The sequence below is a fragment of the Psammomys obesus genome, unplaced genomic scaffold (assembly GCF_907164565.1).
Source record: "Psammomys obesus unplaced genomic scaffold, mPsaObe1.curated_primary_1811, whole genome shotgun sequence".
Classification (NCBI taxonomy): domain Eukaryota; kingdom Metazoa; phylum Chordata; class Mammalia; order Rodentia; family Muridae; genus Psammomys; species Psammomys obesus.
The window spans coordinates 43,167-55,488 of NW_026590062.1; the positions used below are offsets into that span (position 1 = coordinate 43,167).

Below are 12,322 nucleotides of genomic sequence, written 5' to 3' on the forward strand. Positions count from 1 at the left end.
TCTATCTATCTATCTATCTATCTATCTATCTATCTATCTATCTATCTAAAATTTTTTAATGTAATACTGAAAGATGAGTAGAGATTCCTTAGAACTGATTTTAAAATTGACTTACTTGTGTGCCTTGTTCTTTTAGATGGAAAATCTCAAATGGGAATTGGATCAGAAGGAACGTGAAATTCAGTCCCTGAAGCAGCAGCTTGACTTGACAGAGCAACAGGGCAAGAAAGAACTAGAGGGTACACAACAAACACTGCAGGTTGGTTCTGTCCCTCTCCCAGATCCCTGGATCTGGATAGAAGGGTACAGTCCCTACCAGGCCGAGTGAGTGTTACACATATAACAACAGTTCCCATTGAGTTGGGTCATCCTCTGGGTTCCCAACCCCACCCCTGTGATCTGAAGACATTGCCCCCAATTTAGAATAATACTTAGAATGGTTACCTGGTTTAGGTTACACTGCTCAATGGAGGAGAAACTGAGAAAAACCCAAGCACTATCCCTTTGTTAAGCTGTGTGAATTGTATCTACCAGGAACATCTGTTTTTAGGTCTAGTGAGTAGGGTCCATATGCAGTGTATGCTTAGTTTATGATCTACTTCTCCATGAAGACTCAAATGAGTAGTCTTTACTACTTAGGGAAAGGACCAGAAACATAACTTGGTAATATTCCTCACTTATTTTAAAAAGAAAAGGAAAGAAAAAAAAAAAAAAAAAAGTCAAGTCATTAGATTGGTTTATACTATTTCTTAGGATAGCAGACTTTGGAATTTAAAGATTCTTGGAGTTTACTGTAGCCATGCAGACATTGCTGTTTGGAAAAGTCTCTATGCTAAGTGTCGGGTGCTAGAGTGATGCTCAACAGTTAAGAGCACTTACTGCTCTTGCAAAGGACCTGTGTTTGGTTCCCAGCACTCATACAGAAGCTCACAACTTTCTACAATTGCAGCTCTAGGAGAGCCCCACCCTCTTATGGCTCTGGGGGCTCTTGTATGTTTGTGTTATACATAAACACAAATAAACACACACACATAAATCAGTGAATCTTAAAATAATACTAAGGGTTGGACCTGCAGAGATGATGGTTCAGCAATTCAAATCTCATGCTATTATTCCAGAGGACTCAAGTTCAGTTTCCAGCACCACATTGGGCACCTCACAACTAAAAGTAACTCCAGCTTTAGAAAACTCAGCTCTCTCCTCTGGCCTCCACAGGCACCTGCACTTATATGCGGCACATACCCACACACAAACACAGATATAGGTAATTAAATATAGGATAATTTACTTCTGGGTTTGAGTTCAGTGAATTTTTCAATGCCTAGGTAAGTATAGAGGAAACTGCTGAGATGAAAACAACTTATCCTAGCAAAAAATATGTTCCCCAAACTGACATACAAATTAACATCTCAAAGTGTTTTTTAAGGGGCTGGAGAGGTGGCTCAGAGGTTAAGAACACTGGCCAGAGGACCTGAGTTCAATTCCCAGCAACCACGTGGTGGCTCCCAATGATCTGTAATGAGATCTGATGCCCTCTTCTGGCTTGTGGGCAGAACATTGTATACATAATAAGTACATCTTTAAAGTGTGTTTTAAGATGTTTGGTTTTTTAGATAGGTTTTTATGTAGCTCTTATGACCTCAGACTTGCTATGTAGCTAAAACTGGCCTTGAACTCTTAACCCTTCTGCCTTCTGAGCCTCATCAGGATTATAGGTATGTTCTGCTCACTACACCAGGTATTTAGGATCTTTTAGCTTAAAAAAAATTCTAATCATTTCCTTAGACTATCAAGTCTGAGTTGGAAATGGTACAGGAAGATCTGTCTGAGACCCAGAAGGATAAGTTTATGCTTCAAGCGAAAGTGTCTGAATTGAAGAACAGCATGAAGACTCTGCTGCAGCAGAACCAACAGCTCAAGCTGGATCTCCGCCGTGGTGCAGCCAAGGTGGGATTTAGGTTGCATTTTTACAAGTTAACTGTCTATCTCATTTAGATTTGTTTGGGCAGGATATTGTCAGGTTTTCTAGTCATTCACAGATCAGCAAATATATTTAACTAACATTGAAACTCTCCTGTACACAAAGACCATAGAGAAGTCTGCTTGGACAGTGAGTCAAAACACTTTTTTTGGTACCTTTTCCAAGAGAACATTTCTCCTCTTGAACACATATCATCTTGCTGTGCTGTCATTGTGGGACACAGTGGCTTCAGGATGGGCTCAGGTGGGAGTCTCATGCTAATATCTTCCCTGATTGAGGATTCAAATACTTGGCAGTTTTTTAGGAAAGCTCAAAGTATAGGTTTGTGTCATAGGAAACTCCCACAAGAGAGCTCTAATGCAGTGGTTAGTTATTTCTCCTGTAGGCACAAGTTAAGCAACTAGGTGCATTAGGATTACTGGACTGGCTGGTATTTCTTAACCTACTTACTGTCAGACTGTCTTCATAAACCTGGCAATTCAGTCTTCTCAGAGGGGGGATATAGGGGAGGTCAATTGTCTCGGTGGAGAATGAGGAGGGCTGTAGAGGGGCTAATGATGTGCTTTTATAAACAGAAGAAAGAGCCAAAAGGTGAGTCCAACACCTCCAGTCCTGCAACACCCATCAAGATACCAGACTGTCCTGTCCCAGCCTCACTGCTAGAGGAGCTGCTGAGGCCCCCACCTGCTGTGAGCAAGGAGCCCCTCAAGAATCTCAACAGCTGTTTGCAGCAGCTCAAGTATGATTTGTTTTCTATGCTCCATTTTGTTCGGCCTTTAGACATGACATGTTTTTCCTGGGGGAATTTCTTCTGTTGTTTTTAGAGTACCTATATCTTTGAAGCTCTTCTGAAATAAAAGCTTTTTACTGGCAGAGCTTCTGGGGTCCATGTTGTAAGGTGAAAATAGCTAAGTAGACTATCTTGGAAGGCCCTTAAAAGGTCAGGTGTTACACCTATCCCCTGTAGGCCAAGCCTCCTAGCTTAACACAGAAGAGAACAGCATCATGGACTATTTATAGCGCATAGGACCCTGATAGGCAGATGACCTTGTGACAATGGCCTCAGGTGACAGCTTCTAGACAGCAACTTAATTAGCATCAGGCCTTCAGGTCTGTGTTTTTCTCACATTCCTGATGGAAGTACCTCTCAGAAAACAGAAACCTATGCCAGATTGTTTGCTGGCTTCTTCCCAAAGTGAGAAAAATTGTCAGGGGCTTTTGCCTTCTTTGACTCTGGCTGATTTTGCTGGTCTGTGATACATTTATTGGTCTTTGAGGGAACCACATATGGTGGTGAGCCCATTGCATCCACGGTAGCTTGTTAAAGGGAGCTATGGCTAGTGGTTCTGTCTGATCCTTGTATGATTTAGGGTTTCTTCTTCTGCCTTCTCTCGTCTCCCCAGGCAGGAAATGGACAGTCTACAGCGCCAGATGGAGGAGCATGCCATCACTGTGCATGAGTCCCTGACCTCATGGGCTCAGGTGGAAGCTGCTCCAGCAGAGCATGCTCATCCCAGGGGAGACACAAAACCACATAGTCAAAACAATGTTTCCAGAGAAGAGCTGGGCCAATGACTACTGTTGTCCTCATCACCAAGTATTTGTGGCTGCTGAAGGAATACTCTTGTCAATATTATTTATTTGATCTTGATCGAGTGCTCTGGTTGTTTTTGTTTTGTTTTGTTTTGTTTTTGAAAAATAAGATTCAAATTTCATTTTACTTTTTTATCAAGGATTAAAGTAACTAAATGAGCTGGGAGGTAGGTGATGGCACACTCCTATAATCCCAGCACCTGAGAGACAGAGGCAGGCAGATCTCTGAGTTCAAGAATAGCCAGGACTACACAGAAAGACCCTGTCTCAATAAAATAACTGAATGAGTCAAAGATTAAAGAAATAGTCATTTTAAACCACAACTAGCTTTTCCCACGAAATGACCAAATCTTAAAAACATCAGAGTTTGGATTGCTGGTGAAATCTGAATCTACTTAAACAGGTACTTGCAGAAGGAAGGATCTTCTGTGTGGCTATAGACACACATAGGGTGTTGACAGTAACTTGTTCTTATCTGGAACTATGCAGAATGAGCTCAGTGGGCATCAGCACCTAGTGGTCTCTACTGTTGCATTCGCTAAGACCTTTACTTTCCTACAGAAATGAATTTTGATTTGCACCTTTTGCTTTTTATTTCATTTGTTTTTCAAACTATCCTACCTATATACAATGTATATATAAATATTGAAAGTCTTTTGAAAGCATATACCTATATTATTTAAGGACCTACTGTCTTACTGATTGCCTTTTGAAAATTTGCTACTGGGAAACAGTATACATGTAGCTTTAGGGATGTCACTTTTTTTTTTAATGTATTTTAAGAAATATAACTTATTTTCTATGCACCCTAAAACCAAATATTCTTGCACAGAAAGTTGTTTTAATTTTAGTCTTTTTATTTCTGAAGGTCTTTTCTGCCAGCATCTCCAAGAATAACACTGACCACTTAGGCTTTAGGCCTTATGTGGTTCCACTCACTTTGGCTTACAAATAGGCAGAGCCACTGAGGCCTTGTAGGGGATGAGAGGACCTCCAAAGTCTCCTCATACTGACCTGGCATTTATAGAGCACAGGAAGAGGAAAAGAGCTGGAGAAGAGGCAGCTTGGCCTGTGTGGGTTATAGGATGCATACACTGCATCCCAAAGATGGTATTTATGGAACACTCTGAGTGTCTGGTGGTCATCAGGAGCTACCCTGGTGGCACAGGAAGTCAGAGTGACACCTGGAAGAAGGTGGGCAGCTGTGGTCTTCTGAGACAAAGAGAGTTAAGAGACAAAAGTCTTGTTTAAAGTCAGCACTAAGTATGTGATTTGTTGCAACCTGCTTCCCAAATCATATACTAATACTTTATATACTGACTAGTTAGAAGAGTTGAAGTCTTTAATCTTTGTGAATGCTTATGAACAAAATTTAAAATAAAGTGGGTTTTGTGACTCATGATTGTAGTCCCAGCACTTGAGAGGTAGAATCAGGAGGAGAATCAGTTCAAGACCAATTTTCAGTTACATAGCAAGTTTGAAACAAGCCTGGATTACATGAACCCATGACCTTAAAAGTCAGAACAGCTGGAACAACAACAAAAAGGTCTGAAATGTTATTAGAAGGGAGAGAGAAAGACCTGAAGAAGAAAATTCTGAGCATCCATGATCAGCCAGTTGGTGTCTTTTAGTGGGTTTTTTTTTTTGTCTATTTTGTGGAGAATCAGTATGAAGTTTTTTGTTGTTTTTCAATATGAAGTTTTTAATCTGTGTTCTCTTATAATACCCTATTAGGTTAACTGATATGGTTAAAGTAGAACTATCCACAATGATGCCTGGTGTTTGAAAACTATTCCCTAGGAAGTATTGAACTTTTACAATGTGTATATAATTTGTACAAAGTTAATCTTAAAAAAAATACTTGAAAACTTCATTATAAATATACCCTTTTTTATCTCTAAATTAGAAAAGGATGGTAATTTACATTCTTATCTTGTATTTTTAATTTCAAAACCAAGAACTAGCACTTGGGTTGGACTTACTCTGCCACAGAGCTGCTTTCTCCTATGCGGAGAGTGAGTTGTGTTGTCCTAGGAAAGGATAAGCTCATTCTGAACTCATTGAAGTAAAGGTTTGTTTCACGTCTTAACCCATTTCTTCAGTTGATTTGTTTCCCATGTGCATGTACACCCTCAGAAACAGCACTTCCTCGAAACTTTGTAGTCTACTTTGCAGGCCCTTGACTAGGTTCCTTTAGGTTCCATGAAAGGCCTGTCATGTCTTGGCTTCATTCTCTCCCTATCTTTGTGTACCAGTGTGTCTTTTCTCATATTTGTAATTCAGAGGACTTTTAGAATGGAGCTGGCATTCTCTTAGGGTTTCTTAAGTCATCTTGAAGTTGAATTTTTTAAGTTTCCTTTGAACTAAGGTATTGGTTTTCAGTTTGTTTGTTTTTTAATGTGCATTGGTGTGAGGATTTCAAATCCCTTAGAATCGGGGTTACAAACAGTTGTGAGCTGCCATGTGGGTGCTGGGAATTGAACCCGGGTCCTTTGGAAGAGCAGTGTTCTTAACCACTGAGCCATCTCTCCAGCCCATTTTTCTCTTTTTGGTTTGGCTTTTTCCCTCCTAGTTCCAAGTGTCTTCACTTTACTTCACCTCCTAGAGCTGATTCTTGGGTGACTACAGCTTGAATTACTGTTGCCTCAGTAGCCAAACCTGGGAATTTTAGGTTTACTCATGAAAAACTGCAGGCAGGTCTGGAAGGTTGCTATGTCAGGCAGTCTTACCATTGTATAATATTGCGCATTATCATAGATGCTGTATCAGGTCCTGCACCTGACACCTTCGCTTGTCTACTTTATGATATGACTTTTTTTCTATGTTCAAAAAATTATTATCATGAGCTTTCCATCGTTTCTATGGCACACATTAGATTGATGCCACGATCTTTGATTTTTACAGCATTGTAGCAGGCAATGATTTTGAGATGATGTGAGATGGACTTTACTTGGGCTTGGGGTACAGAGAACAATACCTGCCCTCTCAGAAGGTAGTCTTAGTGTATGTAGCAGAAAGCATGTGTTAAATTCGTCTTCCATTTCAAAACATGACTTTTACCAATATATGAATACTGTAAAAGCAATAGGCTTATGGGGTCATGATGATACATATTTTCATGTATCTTGAAACAAAAATTGATAGGTGAAGATTCTGAGAGTGAAGGAACCATCATATTTGAAAAGGAAATGTCTTGGAGCCTTTTAAGGACCCCAGTGATAAGAATAATGTTACGGTGTGAGATAGACCCTTGGTGTACTTTTTTAAAACTCTTTTATTTACATTTCTTATATCTCTTTCTCCCTACTCTACCCCAATCCCTTCCAACATCCCAACACCAGGTAGGAGAGAGAAAGGATTAGTGGGAGAGGGGGCACAGTTCTCTTAGCTGCTTCCTGCTGTTTAGGGCCATCAGGTTCCTTGGAGCCAGTCCAATCCTCTGTTCAGGAAATCTCCAACTTCTTGCCTCATTGCATCAACAGCTACCAGGAGTTTCAGGGGGAAGCAGCAGCAGCCTTGTTCTTTCTCGGAGCTCCCTCAACACTCTCTGGGCTCTGGCCTTTATTCCCTCTCCAGAGTCCTCAGATTTAAACTATCTGCAGCTGGCAAAGAGCGCAGAGCCTCTTTGCCTGCATGAGGCAAATAGTTTACTGCTGTGGACTATCTGAATCAGTTCCACATCCCACACCTGGATTAAAACAAAACATGTTTATATCCACAAAAGACCCTAATGATAAGAATAATGCTGTGGTATGAGATATACTGAGTCTCATCCTAACATGCTCAGCGGTTTGGATTTCGAGCCAAATCTGTTCTGTAGTGGTCTTAGGTTCTGACAGGATCCTTGGATTGATGTCCAGTTTAAAGGATCCAAAATTTCAGTGGTCTTTGAGTTTCACATTTCTATAAAAAATTTCCTCACCAGAAAGTCAATCTTCATGTTGGGGCTTTTCCAGGAAAACTGTCATCACAGGTAACAAACTGTAACTTAGAAAAGCATGTTGACCTTTTTGTTATTGTTTTGCCTTTTTTTAATATATGCGTGCTTGGGAATTCCTTACATTTTATGCAATAAACTATTTTTGGTAAAGGTTTTCATAATTCATTGGGGAGAGCTTCATTTTCAGTACTAGTGTTTTGTCATATTTGGGAGTAGCTTTTTTTTTTTTAGATTTATTTATTTTATGTATATGGGTAATTTATTTGCATATGTGCCTGCAGGCCACAAGAGGGCTTCAGATCATGTTACATGAGGTTGTGAGTCACCATGTGGTTGCTGGGAATTGAGCTCCCTACCTCTGGAAAAGCCAGTGCTCCTAACCACTGAGTCATCTCTCCAGCCCCTTGGAGTACCTTTTTAGCTCATGTTGTTTCACACCATTTCATTTATCTATCTGTCTATTTCGAATCAGGGTTTCTCTGTGTAGCCTTGGCTGTCATGAACTCACTTTGTAGACCAGGCTGGCCTAGAACTCACAGAGATACACTTGCCTCTGCCTCCCTGAGTGCTGGGATCAAAGGCGTTTGTCACCACGCCAGGCTGATTCACACCATTTAAAAAGATAATTAAGTCCTACTGAAGTTTGAGGAAGATTAACACAAGATTCTCTCCTTGTGTTAAACCAGCAGAAGTAGCACATTAACCATTTCTCTTCATTGGCCTGCATCCACCATCACCATGAAGCAGCAGCAGACATGCAAAAGTGTGTGCAGAGAGCAGAGGATGTTGGGAGCCTGTCTGCTCAGTGCTCTTGAGCTGACTAGTCTCTGCTGGGTTAATTTTCATATCTCAAGGAATTTCTTCTCTTTTTTAATTCACCCGTTATTTTTGATCAGAGTCCTATTTCAGCTAAATATTAATAAGCCACACAGTTTAAATCAAGTATGAGAAAGGAGAAGGATTTGGGAAGCTCAGTATTTAAATCACTGAGGTGCTCAGAAACCTGATAGCTTATGCAGTTTTAGGAAGTGTGTTGGAGAGAACTATAAAATTATTTATTTAACACTCCCACCACTCATGATAGGTGCCTTAATTTTGGTTTCTTTTACTGTGAAGAGACACCATAATCACAGTAATGTATGAGTGTAAGTATAAATGGGAATTAGACAAAAGCCTAGAAAAAAATAAGTCAGCTTTCAACACTAAACACAAAAGTAAATTCAACACAAAATAAAATTGTGAAACTTTTTTCATTTTTTAATAATTTTTATTTTATATTAATTATAGTTTATTTACTTTTTTCATTTTTTTTTGTTTGTTTTCCTAGACAGGGTTTCTCTGTGTAGCTTTGGCTGTCCTGGAACTCACAGAGCTCTTCTTGCCTCTGCCTCCAGAGTGTTGGGATTAAAGACATGCACCACCACTGCCACTCTTACAAAAGAAAACATTTAATTGAGGCTGGTTTACAATTCAGAGGTTTACAATTCAGAGGTTTAGTCCATTATCGTCACGGTGGCAGACAGACAGACATGGTGCTGGAGAAGTACCTGAGAGGTGTGCATTTGAATAAGCTGGAAGCAGAGTGACACTGGCTTAAGCATCTGAAACCTCAAAGCCCACCCCTTGTGACACTTTTTCTCCAACAAGGCCACACCTATAATAATGCCATTTCCTGTGAGTCTGGGGGCCATTTTCATTCAAACCATGACAAGGGAGAGTTCCCAAGCCTAAGTATGAAAGAATTCTTAGAATCTGTGCCATTATCTCTGTTCTGCCCAGTTCACAAACCCCAAAAGACCAGGAGTAACTAGACTCCGCTGTAAATACATGAGGTTCTTTTTATTGTAAATTACAAGCTGCAGCTTGGGCCCACATACACCCACTGCCGAAGCGGTGGGAGCCTAGCACGCTGTGCCTACGTTAGTTGGGTGATATAGATTCCGGTCCCTCCCAGCATGCCCAAGGCAGGGGCAGTTCCTGCCTGGCAAGCATCTATTGGTCAAAATGCTACATTTTTAATTGATTGGCTATAGGAAGGTCCCCAGACCATAATGACCTGGTGTCACTCCCTAGGGGATGGGCCAGTTTCCTAGCAACTGTTATCTCTAGTGGGTGGGGAAAGAATGCAGTAAGGCAGTCCTTCCCCTCAGGGCATTACTAGATTTCAGTTCTTAATAATAGCTGCTAATTCTTAATCTTTTGGTCTCTCAATCTCCATCCCCATGGTTATTTCAATGGCATAAACCTGGCTCCCAAAACAAACTGATAACCTGTTGCTCAAGTTTCTGGGGAGATGTAAACAACAATATAAGTTCATTCTGGGAAGTCAATGAGTTTATTTGAGTTCTTCATAGAACACAGGTGGGAGGGTACTCATAGGAATGTGGATGCGCCAGGAAAGCCTCTACCCAGCAAGGAGGGCCTCCCAGTGAAGCACAGATAAGAGCACTCCTCCCCTAGTCTTTTCCACCCTCTATACTCTAACCTCCTCAAATACAACAGATGGTAGCAGCTAGGTACTCAGGTGAGGTTCTCATGAGGGGATATAGTCAGGAAACCCAGCTGAGATAACCCTTTTACAAGGGGCACAGCTTAACTCCCAAAAATAGTGGTAGACTGACTCAAGACAGTTACACATACCACCTTCGCAGGCCTTTTGTGTTCTTCCATAGTTGAACTACAGTTAAGAGTTGAAGATGGCACCTACTAGGCTGCAGTTGTAGCAGCCCAGATTAAGAAGCACTTACTCTTCCCTGCAGTCAGTGCCAGCAGCTCCTTAGGATGGAGGAGTTCTCTGGGTAGCACCATGGATACATATCTTTTATTTCCCCCCCCTTGAGGTTGGTATCTGCAGGAGATGATTTGTAGATTTATACATAATCTGGGTCAGGTTCTTACCTTCACAGTAAAATAGTCGTGTCTTCTGTATGAGCATCCTAGAGTAGAGGAACTCTGGAGGGGCAGATCTGACTTACACACCTCACATGAAGTTTTCTGAACATTAAATATGCATCTCCATATGCATCCCACTACCCTTTGTCTACTTTTGTATAACTTTATGTAAAATTAAAGGGATTAAAAAAAAGATTTATTTATGTCTACAGTGTTTTGTGTGCATGTGTGCCTGTAGGCCAGAAGGCACTAGATCGGCATTTGAATACAGTGCACAGAGCCATCCCCCAGCAACTCCACTGTCTCCACCAGGAAAATCACAGTGCTTACTCAACATTTAAATGCCTCATCAATCTGAAAATAAGTCCAGAATTCCTTGCCAGCCTTTTATTGGCCTCACTACAACCCATAGCTCAGGATTCTTGATTTGCTGCTTTTCCCAACCTGGTTGTATGAACTAGCTTGTCTCAGGCTCCCGGTTGTTGCTGTTCCCAGTTCTCTCTAAATTCTCTGCCATGGGCTGAGACCAACTGTATATATCTTAACATACGGCTGGATCTCTGAAAGCTTAGCACATTTCTGGCAAGTCTTTGGTTTTTGAAACAGGGTGGCCTTGAACTCAAACTCCTCCAACACAATAATGAAGCAAAAGAAAAAATATGAAAAGTTGCTCTCCACTGCCCTAGGGCATATTCCTGGGCCTGTTTCTTGAAGGAATTAATACTACTTTACCCATCTGCCTCAGTCTAAAATTAATCTTTTGTGGGTTTTTGGTGTTTTGGTTTTTGAGACAGGGTTTCTCTATGTAGGCCTGGCTGCCCTTGAACTTGCTCTGTAGACCAGGGTGGCCTCGAATACAAGAGATCCACTTGTTTCTGCCTCCTGAGTGCTACGATTACGGATGTGCACCACCATGCTTGACTAAATTAAAAATGGTAGGTATTCTCCGCCTATGAAATGAGCCAATTCAAGTCAAATAAGATTATATAAATGCAAGTTTATTGGGGACATTTCTTGGGTGGGTTCTCCAGTCCCCTGGTACGGGGCCAGCAAAGTCACCATGCAGAGGGAAACATAAGGAGGGGTAAAGAGAAAGTGCGTTCCAAGATTTGGGAGGTGATGAATGCAGAAATAGAGGGAACCAAAATGTTTGGATTATATAGCGAAGAGCCTCTGGAGGAGAGGAAGCCCCGCCCCAGGGCTGGAAAGTTTAGGGTAGAGGTTGGGGTATGCTAGCCATGCCCTATATCAGGTAGGGACTGAGGGATGCTGGGAGAACCTAGAGGCCAGTGCTCTTAACCTGAGCCATCTCTCCAGCACCCGAGAACTGTTCCTATCATCAAGTCCTCATTAGCATGAAGGCAGGATATACATTTGAACAGAACAGGCATCCAGCAACTCTCCACTCTGCCTTCTTCTCTGAACAAGCAGCCTGGCCCCTTCTTGTTGAAGACTGCTCAAAGTACATTTGAGAAGCTTCACACCATCAAGGGCTTCCATAGTTTTTGGAGCCCTCGTGATCTGTAGTTAGAAGTGAAATTACAGTGACACAAGCTTGTAACCTCAGCGTTCTGCAGGCTCAAGCGGGAAGATCTCCAGCACGAGACCAGTTTGTGGTATACAGCAAAGATTCAAAACGAAGAAGACTTCAAAACATTACAATTAGCAGCCGGGCATGGTGGCACACCTCTTTAATCCCAGTGCTGGGCGTCGTTCGAGTTATCCTTCAGAATGGCACGGACATTTTACCTGGTGTGGCCGTCGTTTTCCCAGAGAAACAGCTCCATATGCAACAGGGGGCAGCGCTACAGAGCACGGTTTCTGGACTTGGCCGCCGTATTCACCCCCAGCCCTTGGCAGTCAAGCACTCGGCCCCTGCTTCTCTGGCCTCGAGATGGCACACAGTCTGGGTGGCC

General features: G+C 41.7%; 1 protein-coding gene across 6 annotated transcripts in view; it reads left to right on the forward strand.

The window, feature by feature from the left end:
• Positions 1–3,632, forward strand: part of Golga3 (golgin A3) — a 43,362-nt gene extending 39,730 nt beyond the window's left edge. For all 6 annotated transcript variants that reach the window (XM_055605856.1, XM_055605857.1, XM_055605854.1 and 3 more), the window contains 4 exons: positions 137–259; positions 1,786–1,947; positions 2,557–2,720; positions 3,385–3,632. In XM_055605856.1, coding sequence (XP_055461831.1) covers positions 137–259; positions 1,786–1,947; positions 2,557–2,720; positions 3,385–3,556 — 621 coding nt within the window. In that variant the 3' untranslated portion in view covers positions 3,557–3,632. The remainder of the gene's footprint in view (positions 1–136; positions 260–1,785; positions 1,948–2,556; positions 2,721–3,384) is intronic.
• The last annotated feature ends 8,690 nt before the right edge of the window (positions 3,633–12,322 follow it).